The sequence below is a fragment of the Pteronotus mesoamericanus genome, unplaced genomic scaffold, assembly GCF_021234165.1.
Source record: "Pteronotus mesoamericanus isolate MK-2021 breed Mesoamerican mustached bat unplaced genomic scaffold, CSHL_Meso_final contig_164, whole genome shotgun sequence".
Taxonomy (NCBI): domain Eukaryota; kingdom Metazoa; phylum Chordata; class Mammalia; order Chiroptera; family Mormoopidae; genus Pteronotus; species Pteronotus mesoamericanus.
In genome coordinates this window covers 10,529,846-10,547,238 of record NW_026555065.1, presented here as the reverse complement: position 1 = coordinate 10,547,238, position 17,393 = coordinate 10,529,846, and the positions used below count along the sequence as shown (strand labels likewise).

Sequence of the window (17,393 nt, the reverse complement as noted above, 5' to 3'; positions counted from 1 at the left end):
AAAATATCAAATGATGTAGAAGGGCATAAAGTAAATGTCCTCCTTTTCAGTTCTAAGTCCAGATGTATAACCATTAAGTTTCTTGTATTTAATTCCAGAAATGTTTTATGCTTATGCAAAAAATAAAACTTTTTACATATGCTCCTATAATTTTAGTAAGGTAGTCACTTTTCTTCCACTTAAGTGAACACTTAGAATTTTTTATTTTGCAATGAAATTCAATGTATGTAACCCTATCAGACTAAGGAAAGAAATATGTTTCATACACTGTTCATAATACATGCCTTTCCATTCTTCCTGATTCCTGATTTATTTTAAAGACTGCGCTTTACCTTAAATGTTATTCTTATTAGTTTCAGTAGTCTCATGAAGATGCTTGATCATGTTTTGATTATTAAAGTTACTTGGTTGCCTTTTTAGTTTTCCAGATTAATGCCAATGTTATCCATTTGTCAGTTCAGAATGTTTATACTTTGCTTATCTGAAGCAGAGGTGGGCCAAAGGAAAGTAACACTGCTCTGATAAATTAAATGAGATTTTTTAAATTAGTAACAAAGCATAGTAACATTTAATCTAACATTTTGAGTTTTGGTAGATCTTGTAACAGTGAAGAGTGAATTTTATGATTACACCTAAATTTTATTTCGTGCTATATTCAAAAGTCATTTGTTTCCACCATCACATTTTGAATTGTGAGTCTATATGGATTTGTATTTTGTAAGCAAAGTAAATACTTAATGACTTTATTCAACCACCTGGTATAATTGTCACACAAAGACGCACTACAAGAATACAAGGTGGGAAAAAAAGTAGGTTTACAGTTTTGAGTAAGAAACAGTTTATTCTTATATTATTATTTATTAATTATCATGTTATTTTTTTCAATGCAAAAATTGTAAATTTACTTTTGCCCTACCCTGTATTTGGAGTAGTATTTTTCTCTAGTAATCAGCTAAAAACGTAGAATCAGGGGTGTCCAACCTTCTGGCATCTCTGAGCCACACTGGAAGAAGAGTTGTCTTGGGCCACATATTAAATATACAAACACTATCAAAAACTGATAAGCCAAAAAAAAAAGGTTTTAAGTAAACTTATGATTTTGTATTGGGCACATTCATAGCCATCCTGGACTGTGGGTTGGACACCCCTGATAGTAACCAAGTTAGACATTATTTATGTGGATTTGTAGTAGGCCTTCAGAGATATTAGGTAAGCCATTTAATAGCACTCTATAATATAGTACTCATTTTACATAAGTAATATGATAGTAATTGACATTTTAATTAAATTTCCTATTTAATTTTAAGGTATATGCACCATCCCCAAATTCAGATGATTTCAACCGTGAATCTCCTAGCTATCCATCTCCCAAGCCACCAACCAGTATGTTTGCTAGCACTTTCTTTATGCAAGGTAGGTACTGCCGAATAGTTGTCAAATACTACAGAGGTTTATCTTTTGTATGTTAGCTAAAGTTTTAAAGTTATTAGGGAAAAGAATACCTTTAGAGGAATTCAGACATTATTTATTGAGGTATTTTTGGCTGGCATAAATGAAAATTTACTTTTAGAGTTCTCTAGTGTGATTTATTGCTGACTGCATTGTTGAACTATCCAGCAAACTATTGGAGCACCCACTGAGTATTGATTGAATGTGTAACGGACTTCAGTTGAGAAAAATGAATAGAGTTGTTATTTCTTATTTTATAATTTAAATATATGAAAGATATTAACAACTCCAGTTTCTTAGTTAAGTTACAGGTTTATATCATTCCTAGAATTATCAATATAAATAAGGAGTGAATATCATAGGACAGAGTATGACTTAAGATAGAAAAAGTGTTGCATTTCCTTTAACTCATGTCTAGCAAATCTTTTTATTTGATCTCCTGTGATTTTGAACTATGGGAAGCATATACTACAGAGGCAGTTAATTACTACATAAGTGATTCCTTGACTTTGCATTGGTAAGCGAAGTCATTGCTAATGCATTTCGTTTGAAGGCTGACTATAATATAGTCATTGTCAATTACTTAGGTTTACTAGTAGAGACTTTATTCCACTATTTCAGAATATTTGATATAATGTACATTGTTGTAGGTTAAGGACTTTTTAAAATATTTATGGGTATAACATTTAACCAAAAATTAAATCTAACCTATCCCCAACTTTGGAATTTTTACTATCCTTGCTATGAAGCTAGATCTTTTGAGGATTTTTGTAATAACTTACCTATTAGTTTGGATTACTTTTTTTCCTCTAGCTATAAAACTTTATTCCTTTTTTTTTTATAATAATTATACAGCTTGAGGGGAAGAAAAATATGTAGAAGACGAGGTTGGAAAGGGGAGGAAAAACTATCTGGAGGGTGCCCTTTGAATTTTTATAACATCACAATAAAAGAATTTTTAGCTAAAGAAAATTTTATATTTCTCTTTTTGTCTTAGATGGGACCCACAATTCTTCTGACCTTTGGAGTTCATCAAATGGGATGAGCCAGCCTGGTTTTGGTGGAATTCTGGGGACCTCCACTTCCCACATGTCTCAATCCAGTAGTTATGGCAGCCTTCATTCACATGACCGCTTGGTAGGCTATAACACATAACTAGAGTGTAGCAACACTTTGTCTTCACTTGTGTTTCTTATTGCATTGCAAGTGTAAGATTTGGTTCTGCCAAAACTTCTGAAGTTTGAAACTGAAGTTTGAAGTACTTCTAAGCTTACTGCATTAAGCATGGCTTTATAAAAAGTAAATGACAGTAGTAACACTCCTCAGCTGCTAACTTCTGTTCTTTTTGACCTGTTCCAGTAGTTGTCCAGTTATATGTGCATATAATTCAGGAAATGTATTATGTTATGTCTCTTTCTCTATTTCTCTAGAGTTATCCTCCACACTCAGTTTCGCCAACAGACATAAACACAAGTCTTCCACCAATGTCCAGCTTCCATCGTGGCAGTACCAGCAGTTCACCTTATGTTGCTGCCTCACACACTCCTCCCATCAATGGATCAGATAGCATTCTAGGTGAGCTTTTTGGCGTTGGCAAAGCTCCCTAATTACAGGATTTTCAGTGAACCCATATCTTTTCAATGATATTTTTTAGAATTGAATTTAAAAAATGAAAGAAAGGAAGGCAAGAAACCTTTTCCTTTTCATTAATGAAGAAACATCTTTAGCTTACTAAGCACAACGCATACAGAGTATTTGCTGGTTTATTGTGACAGTTGTGAGATAACAATAGAGAACACCCTTAAAATAATGACAGAGTGCTAAAAAAGCATGCCGGCTTGCTAAAATTCCTGATTTGTTTTTCTACTTGAAATATTTAGGAACCAGAGGGAATGCTGCTGGAAGTTCACAGACAGGTGATGCACTTGGAAAGGCTTTGGCATCTGTGAGTATTGATTTTACATATTCTGCTGAATGAATTTTACACTGCTGAATTGCAGTAACTATATTTTGTGGGTAGTATGTGTCATAGTTAAAGGATGTAGTTATAACAGGATCAACTTCATTATTCATTTAGCATTATTCTCAGTTTGTATCCATTCATGCTATCCTTAAAATAAGTCATGAGAATATTCCCACAAGATCTATTCTTCTAACTTCAATTTAATTATGTCTTTCTCTTAATGAAACAGATGTAAATACAAGGAAATTTGGACATTTTAAAATCCAAAGCAGAATTTCTTAGATTAATATTTAAAGCTATTTCTTAGTTTCAAATATTATTTAGTGAGTTGCCCATTAACATGAATCAAGTGGAACCAAGAAAGACAACTCAGTTATTTTTCTGCTACAGAGAAGGAAGTGCTTTTATTAGGAATTTTTTCATGACAAAGTATTTTACATGTTTTCTTTAAAAGCAAAAAATAATCATGTGATTCATTCAAGAAATAGGAAATGAGAGGAGCTTCCCCACAGTAAGCTAGATTCATTGAAGAATCTGTGCTAAAATTAGTAAAACTGATTCAAAGGAAATCCATACTATTTTCTTGAGCATCTAATTTATATCACATCCGGGACATTAATGACAAAGCAATGATTTGCTTTAATAGAAGCAAAGATTACGTTATAATATGTGATCCTTAGAACATTAAAACTGAAATCCCTTCTTTTGGAATTTTTTGAGGGGATGAAAGCATTTACCAGCAATCCACAAAGATTACAAATCTAATTATTTAAAGGAGGCACCACTGCTTTATACTTTCTGAAGTTTTTACCTGGGCTTTTCCTTTTGTTTTCTTTTCTTTTCTTTTCTTTTCTTTTCTTTTTTCCCCCTTTCTCCTGAGTGATATGCCTCTCAGAATTCCCACAGAGTTGTCTCACACTTTCTGTGAAGTAAATGGGACAAATGCATTTACTGCTGTTCATGGGGAGGGTACGCCATGTAATGTGAAAGTAATTATTGATAATAGGAAACAACTATAGAACATTTGAGGAAGCAAACCTCTTTGTATGCGGTTTCTGTAAATAAAGCTTTCTCTGCAGCCGAATACAAGTTTCTTGAGAAATGAAGCCAAGGCAAACTTATCATGTAGTGGAGCCCTGCACAAAATAGAACTCAGTAAATGTTTGTTGAATTCAGTCTTTCATCATATAACAAAAATAGTGATGGTAACAATACCCACAAAAATATCAGCTATAATTTGAGTGGTTCCTAGGTGGTAGGCACTATACTAAACATTTACATGCTTTTTTCATTTAATCCTCAAGAAAACCCTGTGAGGTTGGTATTATTTTCTCCATATTACAGATAAGGAACTAAGATTTAAAAGGTTAAGTAACTTCAGCTCAGGAAGATTAAGTCTCTTGCCCTGGGGAATCTCCAAGCTAGGAAGGCTAAAGTCCATATATATTAGATGAGAACCCTGATCTGATGAGCTTTACTGCTTTGTACTTCCAAAAATAGCAGTGTTACAGTGAGTTGTTTTACAGGATGATGAGGATTAAAGGTAGCTGTGCTGCTTTATTGCCACCTGATGAAAACTACCTCCTTAGGATGACAATTATTCTATAATATTAAATCTGAGGGCCTCCCAGGTATTTGATTGGCTTGCCTATTTCTTCTGCCATTTCGGAAAGAATCAGTAGCATGTATTTCACATGTAGGAGGACAAATAATACTTGAGCCTTCAATACTAGGAACTTGTAAAAATATAACCTGCATTTCAGGGGCTTTTTTTCCTCAAAAGTCTGTTTATTTTATTCAAAGAAAATTTATGTATAGCAGTCTTGGCATTCAGGTAGACAAGAATTTGTGGTGTTCTCTGTGGTCCTTCAAGCTCCTTTTCAGTTACCCTTCAAGGTCCTTGATTATTTTTCCATATTATAACCAGCATATGAGCCAGTCAGTTGGCATTTGGAAAAGAAAATCCAAATTAGTGCAAGTGGAAGCCAGGGAAGAATGTTTAATCTAGTTAGTGGGTGGGCTTTGGTTGTCATGGAAACTCAGCTCTGTCATCCTATGTTGTTACTAGGCAGGAGCAGCCAGGTCATTCCATAAATCATTTCTGTCATAGCTGATGGTGATGCATTCCATCTGCTCCATCACTGCATGCCATAGTCTGCACACTTCAAATCCCTTCCTTCAATCCATCTGCTGCCCCCCTCCCCACTGGACACCTCCCCCGAATACATTCTTTCTCTAACTCCATTACAGACTCATATTCACTTTAGTGCTCTCAGAATGTACTGAAAAGCAAAAACATTACATTAGGGATAGGAAGGATTAAAAGAGATGAGGAGAAAGAATTTTATGAGGATTACATTTAAGAGTCTGACATACCAGAATTTTATGTTCAATATTACAGATCTTTGAAAATGGTGACCATGAGTATTTTAAAATTTTAAGTTTTTTAGAATGACGTTTTTAAAATAGCATCTCGTATTAGGTGGAGAAATACCATCCTGTTATCATTAGAAGATATTTCTAGTACCCAAATTGTCTGATATATTATCTTAGCAGGTCTTTCATGTGTGAAACATCAGAGGGTACAACCTTTGTTCTTCAGTTTAGGTATTAAAGAGCACACAGAATCCTGTGTGATTAAACATGTAAAGCCAGATAATACATTTGCAAAGGTTCCTTTATTTTAGGTTTAAGCCTGGATAATTGTGGTCTTAATCTCAGGATAGCTAGCAAGAGAATGGTACATGAAAGTATTTACACAAAGTTCGCAAAGCCCTGTGGATTATGCATTAGTTTAGATAATAAACTAGGGTAGATAGAAGGAAAGGAAAATCTGGGTATTTGCGCCATTTCTGATGTGTTTCCCTGAACATTTGCCAGACAATAACCCTTTAAGATTGTGCCCATGGAGAGTTATATAGAGGAAGAAACATCTGGTTTATTTCAGTGCTTAATACCATATCAAAACACTTGGTCTTTAATTTAGAGGAGATCAAACAAGAGAACTGTTTAACTTTGTTGATTATATCAGACTTTGTGATAATTTATGTTTCGATTTCTACCTCAGAGCAAAGGAGAGAGAGAGTTTTAATCTGTGTAGTTAAATGGTCAGCAGTCCCTAACAAAAGAAAAGAAAATTTGGGGAAGTTGACGTTTAAAAGTAATTCATGGAATAAGTTTCTTTGTTCCTTAGACTCAATAACATTAGCATAATAAAGATTAACTGAAATGTGCACTGTAGTGTTTAAAAAATTGGGCTCACAGTTCCAAGGTTGGGCTTGGAAGCTCTCTATTGTTTCTTTTTTGTCTGAGGCCCTTTTCATAACCCTCTGGCTTATTGGCACCCTGCTGATTGGAATGGACCATGACTGATAGGAGGAGGAGCCTCATTTGTTGCAGTAAAATGAGGCATATTACCGTTTAAGCCTGGCAGAAGGTATTGGGAGTTATTCATCATTGGTCATTTAACAGTACAAGGACCATGGCTGCATGCAGAATGAGTTCTTACTTTGTGTTTATGTTCTAAATTCTAAATCACTTCCATTCCTATTTTTTAAATGACTTTTTTTTCTTTCAAACATCAATGTAAGAATTCTTCAAGGTCAAAAAAGTCATGTATTCCTGATTTAGAATGCTTTCTGTGAAATAAAACCTTATGTTTAGAATTTCTTAAAGTAACACAACAATCTCTATAGAATAAAGTATAATTTTTATTATTGGATGATCAAATAAACATGCAGAGGTGAAGTTTAATGAAATGACCTGTGGTCTAAAAGGCTGTATTATTTCGCCTTTTTAATGTTGTGTTGCTCCTCCTCTCTCCACATACACATTCTTTTTATGAAAGTAAAGGGGACATGAAAAAGTCCTGTAATTTGCCAGGCTGTCTGTCAATTCAGGAAAAGTATTAATTGCATTTCTGTCTGTCATCACCTTAGTTTCGAGTAGAGTAGGGCCAGAGAATGTGATGGGTGAGTAGGAAAAAAATGGCTTTTATTGTACAAATGCAGAAGCTGCTTTTGAAAAAAACACCAGAAATCATGTTTTTTACTCGATACATTTTTGGTACTGCATCTGTTTTCACAGTGATTTTTAAAAGTTCACACCTATTTTATATGCAGCATCAGAGCATTTTGCTAAGTCATTGAGAAGTAGTGGAATATAATTCTAAAGTATAACCTCTTCCTTTTTTGAGATAAAGAAGTTGTCACCAGTCCTTGGCATGGTTAGGGATTATGTAACACTAATGGCAGAGTTATCAGGGAAAATAAATATTGATAGTTTACTTATACCCTCAAAAGCTCAAACCTGCCTAGCAATGTGGTATGGACAGCTTAGTACATCGACAGTAATTCTCAGAAATAGTGGAACATCACTATATTGTCATCAAGCTTACACCATAAAACTGATTTGTAAGTGAATTCATCTTTATAACAAGATCTTTCTTATTTTTGTTACAGAACCCCATTACATAAATACTAAGATAAACACTACCAATTGCTGAATCCTGCTTTTAATCGAAAAGTGGTATAGCAAATTTTAAGTGCGATTTAATAGCTCAGGTATTAAATATCTAGCACCTACTTGTACATGACAGAGACAAACAAGAATGGATTCGGTGTTGAACAATATAAGGTCCCTGCCTTCAAAGAACTTACATGCAAGGAGAGAAGATACTACAATCCTACAAAAACATATTAATGTAGCATACAGTGTGAGGTGAAAGACCAAAGAGAAGTATGGGTTATTCTAAGTGTATAAGGGAGGTGACATTTGAGCTGTGCTTTGATGTGGTATTGAATTCTATCACAGAGAAGTTAAGAAACAAGCACCTTGAAAGGATAAGGTATGTTCAGAAAATGAGAAAAAATAGTTTGTTTGGATAAGAGGGTATATAATATTATATATAGGTAAAACAGTAAAAAGATTTTTTTATGAAAGACATCAAATGTCATTCTGTTTTATTCAGTAGGAACACATTTGACTGTTCAGAACTGGTTGAGGACAGTCAACTCAGGCAGTTCTGTATGGGATGAAAGGAGCAGGGAGTAACTAGGAATATCGAGACTTAAATAGTTTAGCCACAAGTTCCAGTAAAGGTTTGAGGAAGTGTCATGGCACTGAGAATGATGTGTGCCTGTCCCAGAAACTATAGAATTGTGGGTATTGGAATCTGTGGTGGGAAGTGTGGAGGGACAGGGGAAAGAAAGAAAGAGATAAAGTGGTTCTCACTACCATAAAGAGGATTGTGCTGAGGCAGAGAAAACAGAAAAGATGGGACACAAAAGAAGCTTGGGCAGTGATGAAAGTTTGGGTTTGGACATAATTGAGCTTGAGATGGAAGAACAGTAGGTCCAGGTGAAGTCCAGCAGTCAGTATGAGGATAGAGATGTCAACCTAGGCGTCATTCACAGGGATGTCATAGTTGATACTTCGTGAAGAATGGTTTTACCAAGAGATAAAACACAGATAAATAGAGAAGAAAACCAAGACTAGGACTCTGGGGAAATCTACATTAAGGGAACTAGAAGAGTAAAAGAGGACTGGGATGTAGGTAAATAAACCAAGGATTTAAAAGAAATCCTCAAATGTTAATTTCTTGCAGGGATAATACCATTCGTTCTTTTAATAAAAATGTATATATTCACCAGCAGTGTTGTAGAATTTGAAACCATTGTAGATTCTGTATAATTCAAATTTTGTCTGAATAAGACCAGGTCCTTGCTTTTCTGGAGCATACATTTTACTAGGGGAAAGGGTAAGAGACTGATAATAAACACGTAAACACATTTAGACAGTTAGGAATTAATGTAAGCAGTATGAAGAAAACAAAAGCAAGAGGTGTGACAGAGAAGGAATGCTGTTTCTCCAATGCTTTCATGTTATTAATCCTTACACACATAGAAATTTAAAACTCAGTCATTTGGTCTAGTTTATGATTAAGTTCTGCATGGAATTGAAACTTTCCTCACTCCTCATCTACCAATCATCAATGTTATCAGCCTTTCTCTCCTATATATAGGGATTCAATATATAGTCAATATAGTCAATAATATATTGACTATATAATAATCAATTATTATAGTCAATACATATTTCATAAAAATTAGCATTAGTTCATAAAATATATAATTACTTGAATTTTTAACAGGAGAAATAGTGATTTATAAAAGTAAAGGGGTATGTGGGTTTATGTTTGTGTCAAGGTTTGATGATCTAGTTTACTTACATGGTTGAAATAAATTACTCATGCATGCTGGCCACTAGGAGCCAAAAGTTGGTCATTAGCTAATTTTCACATGTGTCCCCTGAATTTTTTAAAAGCTAACAATTTAAGGCCACCAATATTAATCTTATACTTTCTCCCTATTACTGTCTTCCCATAAAGTCTTCTGAAGTCTTGTTGATAGCGGAGCTTTTTCCAAAATGGCTTTCTAACTTAAATATACAACTTCTGGCTATTTGGAGAGAGTTAGTGTTTAAAGGTATTGACAGTTAAAATTTAGTAACATTGTATAAATTGGAGTATTTTATTTGCAGAAAATATATCCATTTCTATGCAAAGGCAAATAGAATGTCTAGCTGCTTGCAATTTAATTAGTGCTGTCTTCTTTTTTAAAAAATGAAAGTGTCGTGTTTGACAATTACGATTTATAGAATTTTGCTTTTATGAGACTGTCCCAATATCTGACTTTTTCAGCATATTGTGCTGCCTTTAAAACCAATTCTGAGACCCCATGTATAACATAATTTGAGCCTCTTTAAATTCATTAGGACTCTAAGCATATTCAGAGCAAGGTTATTTCTGTTGGAGGACTCTTTGCACCCACTAGTAGATTTCCTTTCTAAAATATTTGACCACAGTGTGTCTGCATAAGTTGATTTGTCTGCCCTAAGTAAAATGCTGAAATGTGAAGATGATTTATTATGACCATTATAAGAATAGGATTATCCTAAAGATCTCTGAAGGACCCTTAATGCCTGGATTAAGGGGACTTTAAAAATATTTAATGGTTAATTAGATACACTTGAATGAATTTCTGTCATATTTTTAAGCAATAATGAATAAATATAAAGTACTGCAACCAAAGTTTTGGCTGAAACGCCAGAATCTCTGCATCCAGATGTTATCTTCTTTAAAGTAAACCTCTTAGGGGAGTAAAGTCCACAGATTATTTTGGGAGCAATATTTGAAGGACTTTCTGGGTTTTTTCACTTTCCTCCAAGGTGACAAAGTGTCCTTTGAAAGCGAGTTTGATTTTTTTTACAATACTCACATATCACTTGGAGCTATTGGCAAAAATGTAGTTGCTAAAACTGAGAACTTTTTAAATGAAGCGTAAGGGGTAACTTTTTAAAAATTATTTCCTTTGGCTTTTAAAACTTTTTAAAGACTCCTCTCTTCAAAAGATAAATGAATAGTTTCCTGAAAATACTTATTTTTAATGGATATATCACTTATTTTTATGGCATATTCTAGAAAGATTGTTCATCGTATCTGTTATTCTATACTCACCTCTCTTTTTTTACTCTAAAATTAGAAACTTTAAACTATTTTCAACTAGGATAATAAATAAATATGGTCTATTTTATTCCTCTTGTATTAGAATATATATATGAGATACTTTATAAAAAATTTTATTTATTTATTTATTTTTAGAGAAAGGGAAAGGGAGGGAGAAAGAGAGGGATATTGTGCAAGAGAAACGTCTATCGATTGCTTCTCGCATGCCCCCAACTGGCATGCCCCTCCTGTCCCTCATCTCAGGTATATGTCTTTATGGGGAATTGAACCAGTAACCATTCAGTTTGCAGGACAACACCCAGCCCACTGAGCTACACCAGTCAGGGCCATATGATACTTTTTAATCCTAGTTTTAAAATGGGCACTTTTGTAGCCTTATGTAATGGAATAGTCCTAAGATTAATGAAACAGGTTTTCGCTCTGAATCTTAGGGATGGTCAACTTAGATTATAAAAATAAATCCATGCAAATGGATTTATATTTTTGCTGTTGCCACATATTAATATGTGTATATCTGTTGTTTTCTGGTTAGATTTATTCTCCTGACCATACCAGCAGTAGTTTTCCATCAAACCCATCAACACCAGTTGGATCACCCTCACCTCTCACAGGTAGGCTTTTGTTATATGTAACTACTTAATAACATGTATGGGGATACTTGGAAATATTTGAAGTTTATATTTAAACAAAATCTAATGAAGACTAATGAAAAAATACATTTTGAGAAAATATGTAGACAGAGCTTTCCTCCTGAGCTCATTTTGAAGAATATTGAAATATTTGCTAGCTTTGAATTATTTATTTATTTATATATCCTCTTATTCTTAAAATAATTTGTGGTAATTTCTCGGAACAGTTGTCATAACCAGATAAAAATAAAGCAAGGCAATTGGATAAAGGCAAAATATGGAGACGGAGATAAAAGATTTTTATAAGATAGTACAGAAAATAAAATAATGTATTAAAAAGTAATGTAACTTCTTTCTTCCTTGTTTGCTACATTTCCCTGTACCATGTGTATGGTTCAAAAGTGAATTAACTGTTTCTACTAGTTCGTCTTTATTTTTAGGTCCACTAAGTTATTGTTTCATATATATGTAAATAAATACCTGGAGAAAATGCTGGGTTGGTTTCTTTCTTTCTCCCCCCCCCCGCGCCCCCCCCCCAGCTAAGGAAAAGAACTCTGTGAATGTATAGATAAATATTGTTATTAGAGGTAAGTGGTTCAGATTTGCTTTGTTTTCCCTTTTTTTCCAACATTAGCTTTAACAAGTTTCAGATAATCCACCCTACAGTATAAATTTGTTGAGATATAATTGTTACGGTAAATAGGAATTTTTAGATTTCTTAGAAATAAAATTCTAGGAAAATACTTAATATCTGTTAAGCTATCATTTTAAAACTTGAACTTTATTTTCTACCAGTATTTGAATAAAAACCATGCTGAAAAAGAAAGGTGTTAGTTCTGAGGAAAGATATCAGTCAGGCAACTGGGTAAAAATGACCATATTCCTCCAACAGTTGACCTCAGAAATGATTCTCTTCCTGATCAGGCCATTAGTTAAGTCCATGTGGTGGTGGTGGTGGTGGTGGTGGTGGTGGTGGTGGTGTTGGTGGTGGTGCTGGTGTTGTTTTCATTGTTCAGAATTTCTCAAAATCAGGGCTCTGATACATCAGGGCCCTGGCTATCACCTGTGCTTTATGCCTTGTGACTCTGCTAGAAGGCATTCCAGTGTGGAGATGATGAACTGCTGGCAGCTGCTTTCAGCTATTAGTGGGTTCTGCCACTTTCTCAGACACCATGGCTTCAGCTGTCTAGTAAAAGTTGAACAGCTGTTCCCCACATAGACTGGACTATGAAAGACCCATTGACTTAAAGTTGTTGTTTAACAGAGAGCTGAAATTACAGGAAGAATGATGTAACTTTAACCCTACTCACCCTCTTGGCAAAGTTTTACTGAAATTATCAGTATCATTTTTGCCACAGCCTGTTTCACTTTCTCCTCTGAGGTGCTTTTTTAGCCTTATTATGTGTTCCCACTGCCTCAGCTCTGCTGCTCAGTAAGATAGCTATAGAAGTGTCCTTTGGTTTTCATTAACACTGGGTGGGAAAACAGGCGACAGAAGAGCTTAGAACCTATGAGGAGACATCAGTAAAACGGAAAATCAGACTTAGACACTTTTCAAAAAGCAATGGTTCAAAGTAGAATCTTACATTTTCTCCTCCATCCTTAGTTGATGTTAAATGGGTGGGATCCTTTTTTTCCCTAAATCAGCTGATTGATGAAATCTATGGACTGTTGAATTGTGCAATGAAGCTATTAATAGGCTTTTTATATCCAGCAGTCTAATCAAAGAAAGAGACTTTTATATATGGCTGAAAGGGCAAATTGACAACTGATTTTATGCACGTGTATCTCCCGTCTCCTGTATCTAGTATTTCCTTGTTATCACCACATACATAGATACACACACACACACATCAAATTGGCAGATCAGAGGTGAAGAGAGAGGAGGAGGAGGAAAAAATGAAAGCAGTACTATGTAATAAAGTATTCATAGTTGAAGGAAAAATGAAAAAGATGGAGCAGACCTGGCTGGTGTGGCTCAGTCGGTTGGGAGTCTTTTTGCAAAGCCAGATTGCCAGTTTGATTTCCGGTCAGAGTACACGCCTGGGTTGCAGATTTGGTCCCCAGTTGGGATGCATACGAGAAACAGCTGACCAATGTTTCTTTCCATTCCCTCCCTCCCTTCCCCTCTCTCTAAAAATAAAATAAATAAAATACTTTTTAAAAAAAAGATGGAACACACCAGAGTTCCTCGATAATGTAGAAATTATTATATACCTTGTGTGACAGTGGCCTGTTTTCTAGAGTAAAAAAGTCCTAACCACTCTGTGCTCCCTACACCTGCCCTGTTCCTTATGCCTCATCAGCCAGACTGAGCACAGGCCTTTTAAGAATAAACAGGTGCAGAGCCACATAGGCAACTTCTAAGGCAATCATCATTCTTTCTTAAATCCTGCTCATTTTCCTTGGGACATTTTCAGGCCAACAACACATATGATATTGTATCATTGAGATGCTTTAGGCTGAAAAAAAGAGAGAGAAACTCTTGTCTCAACTAGCTTAAATAATAAGGAGATTGGTTAACTTGTATGACAAGAAGCCCAGAACAGAACAAGTTCTTGGGCTAGTAGTCAGAACTTCTGCTCCACTTCTTTGCAGTTTCTTCTTCAGGCTTGTGCCAAGGTAACAATTTTCAAGGTCCCACATGAAGATACAACAGTGTCCAATAGGAAAAAAAGAACCATCTTTTCCTTGTCTTTTAAGAATCTTTCTCCAGAAAGCTCTTCAGCAGATTTCTCCTCATGACTCATTGACCAGCATTGAACCTAACACAATTGCTCTGCACAGATGTGGGGCCACTGTGTTATCTTAGTCATCAGATTTATCCCAAGAGGAAAGAATATAATTATTCTTTCCCAGGTCACACTAGAAAAGGATGGGTGCGCACGTGCGCACACACGCACACACACACACACACCCCCACCCCACCACCCCCACCCTCACCCCCCAAACAAAATCAGGACTCTGGCAGCAAAGGTGGAAGAGAAGAATGGCTATGTCTATTACATTGCCACTTGGGAAAAGACAGGGATATTTGAGTTAAGAGAATGTGTTTATTAAGGGAACTTGGAAAGTAGACAAGCATAACCATGTTTTGACTTTTTTATCTCCTTCTGGAATATAAATAGATTTTTAATAATTTCAGTACTCAATAGCAATCTTTAGAACATTTACAATAAAAATAAAGATAGGGGGCCCTGGCCAGTTGGTTGGAACAGCATCCCATGCACCAAAAGGTTGTGGGTTTGATCCCCGGCCAGGGCACATACCTGGGTTGCAGGTTCAATCCCCAGTCAGGATGCATGTGGGAGGCAAATGACCAATGTTTCTCTCTCCCCCTTCCTTTCTCCCTAAAAATCAATAAAAAACATATCCTCGGGTGAGGATTAAAATAAGTAAATGAGAGAGAGAGCGAGAAGAAAGGATCCCTCGATTTGGACTAGTTTAATCAATAAGGTATTTATCTAAAGAAGAGTGCTCTGGAGAGACTTCATGAAAACAGTGGTATTTTAAGAGGAGGTGAATAGCAGTCTCTTGTTGTAAATGGAAAAGCATAACAAGGATACAGATAGAAGAAAGTACGCGACCTATTCATCCAGAGCCATTGAGATGACTGATTATAAACTCTTCATGCATGGATGTGTGAAGAACTAAGATGGAAATGTTGGCTGGGGCCAGATTGTGGAATGCAGAGCACTAAATGCTACATTAAGGATTGTCCAACCTTTCCCTAGTATGGGGGAATCTCATGAAAGTTTGAGTTAAGGGGGAAACAAAGGGAAACAACTAACAAAATAAGAAAATGCATGGTAAATGGTCCTAAGAATTTCTTTCAGCCACACAAAATGTTAGTATCTATTTTCTAAATTTATTAACCAGTTCTATTAGGTGAAGTACTTACTAAGTCCCACTCAGATTTAAGAACAGACCAGAAACACTGATTGAATTTCTGATTTAGTGATCGAAGAAAGTCTATACAGATTTTTTAGCCAAATAATTTGATTCTGTTATCCTAGTCACCCAGCTAGCTTGTTTTCTGGAAATGATCAATAAATTTTAATACCAAATAAGTGTATTATAATTCTTCTTGAATAAAAGTTATCTCTTTGGAGTGCTCACTAAAAAGCCAAGGGCAATTACAGAAATTAACCACATTAATAGTTGAAAGCTTGTGTCTAATAGAACGAAGTAGAAACCCAAAACCTCTATGACAGTATTAATGCTAAGTGAAATAAATCAGGCAGAGAAAGATGAATACCATATGATTTTCACTTACATGTGGAATCTAAGAAACAAAATAAATCAACAAACTCTTCGATACAGAGAACATTTTGATGGTTGCCAGATTATTGGGGGGTGGGGGAGATCGAGATGTCTAAATTGCCAGTTATGAAAACAGTCATGAGGATGTAAAGTACAAGCATAGGGAATATAGTCAGTAATATTGTAGTAATTATATACAATGACCAGAAAAAGTCCAGCCATTGTTAATATAACGAGAACAGTTTGTACAAATTAGTAAGATGCTGAACATGGAGAGTAGACTGGAATGCATATGTGTGAACAGTGATGACTTAACTGTCCTAGTCAGTGGGGGCAGTAGATGCCATTGAGTGACCATGTCTACTGTGTGGCCATCACATTCAAAATGATTGAGTGAGTAGAGCGACGAATCTGCATCAGATTTTGTATTAAGCTTGAACATTCCTCTGCGGAAACTATTCGGATGATTCAGAAGGCTGCAGCTATGGGCAACTGGTGATTGGCAGTTTCATCATGACAACACACCCTCTCCTGCATCCCATCTCATGCAGTTGGCTGGCAAAACATCAAATCACCCAGATGACTCAGACCCCTGATTTGGCACCCTGCAACTTCTGGCTTTTTCCAGAATTAAAATCACCTTTGAAAGGGAAGAGATATTAGACTGGATGAGATTCAGGAAAATACGATGGAGCAGTTGATGGCGACTGAGAGAACTGTGTGAGGTTCCCAAGGTGCCTACTTTGAAGGGGACTGAGGCATCATTGTCCTTTGTACAGTGCTTCTTGTATCTTGTATTTTCTTCAATAAATGTTTCTATTTTTCATTTTACATGGCTGGGTACTTCTAAGACAGACTTCTTATGGTATCGTATAGGTACTAGACTTATTGGGGTGATCACTTTGTGAGTTATGTAAATGTTTAATTACTATGTCGTATACCTGAAACTAATATATGTCAACAGTAATTGAAAAATTAAAAAATACATATATTTTTAAAAGGCTTCTATGTATGTCTACCATCAAATAGCAGGTTCAGGAAATGAAGGAGGAAGTATCCTATTCCCTAGGAAACCCCTGAGGTTTTCAGCCTTTGTACTTTTGTTTTTCCATATTTGTAGTGATGCTACAGTAGATGATTACAAGCTAGAGATACCAATATATTCTAAATTTAATCTACATGTTTTATTCATGCACTAGTTTTACAAAAAGATGTCTAGTGTCAGAGTTATGCTAGCTAGCGTTATAATCTGTTTCCAGAATTTGAATTCCATCCACAGCCTCAAAGATTTCCTCCATAGCTAATAAACCATCAGTGGGCCAAAGTTGTAAAAGTGTATGTATCTGTTTTCTTCGCTGATTATACAATAGATCTACCATCAGGAAGAAATACTGATAATAATAATGTCCCATAGTCAACAGGACCTTTAGAATCCTGAAGTGAGTGCTTTTATATCTTTTCACCTCATCTATTTGCCTTGGAAGACATATTAAAAACAAAACAAATAACTATTTTATAGTCAGGGCTTATAAAAGTAATTAATAGTACAGATAAATGAGAATGA

The 17,393-nt window shown here is 35.3% G+C and overlaps 1 protein-coding gene across 7 annotated transcripts in view; it reads left to right on the top strand.

Annotated features, from left to right (window-relative positions):
- The window catches only part of TCF12 (transcription factor 12), a 351,976-nt gene that overhangs the window by 305,608 nt on the left and 28,975 nt on the right, over window positions 1-17,393 (top strand). For all 7 annotated transcript variants that reach the window (XM_054565372.1, XM_054565371.1, XM_054565370.1 and 4 more), the window contains 5 exons: window positions 1,308-1,413; window positions 2,447-2,586; window positions 2,880-3,024; window positions 3,330-3,394; window positions 11,470-11,548. In XM_054565372.1, coding sequence (XP_054421347.1) covers window positions 1,308-1,413; window positions 2,447-2,586; window positions 2,880-3,024; window positions 3,330-3,394; window positions 11,470-11,548 — 535 coding nt within the window. The remainder of the gene's footprint in view (window positions 1-1,307; window positions 1,414-2,446; window positions 2,587-2,879; window positions 3,025-3,329; window positions 3,395-11,469; window positions 11,549-17,393) is intronic.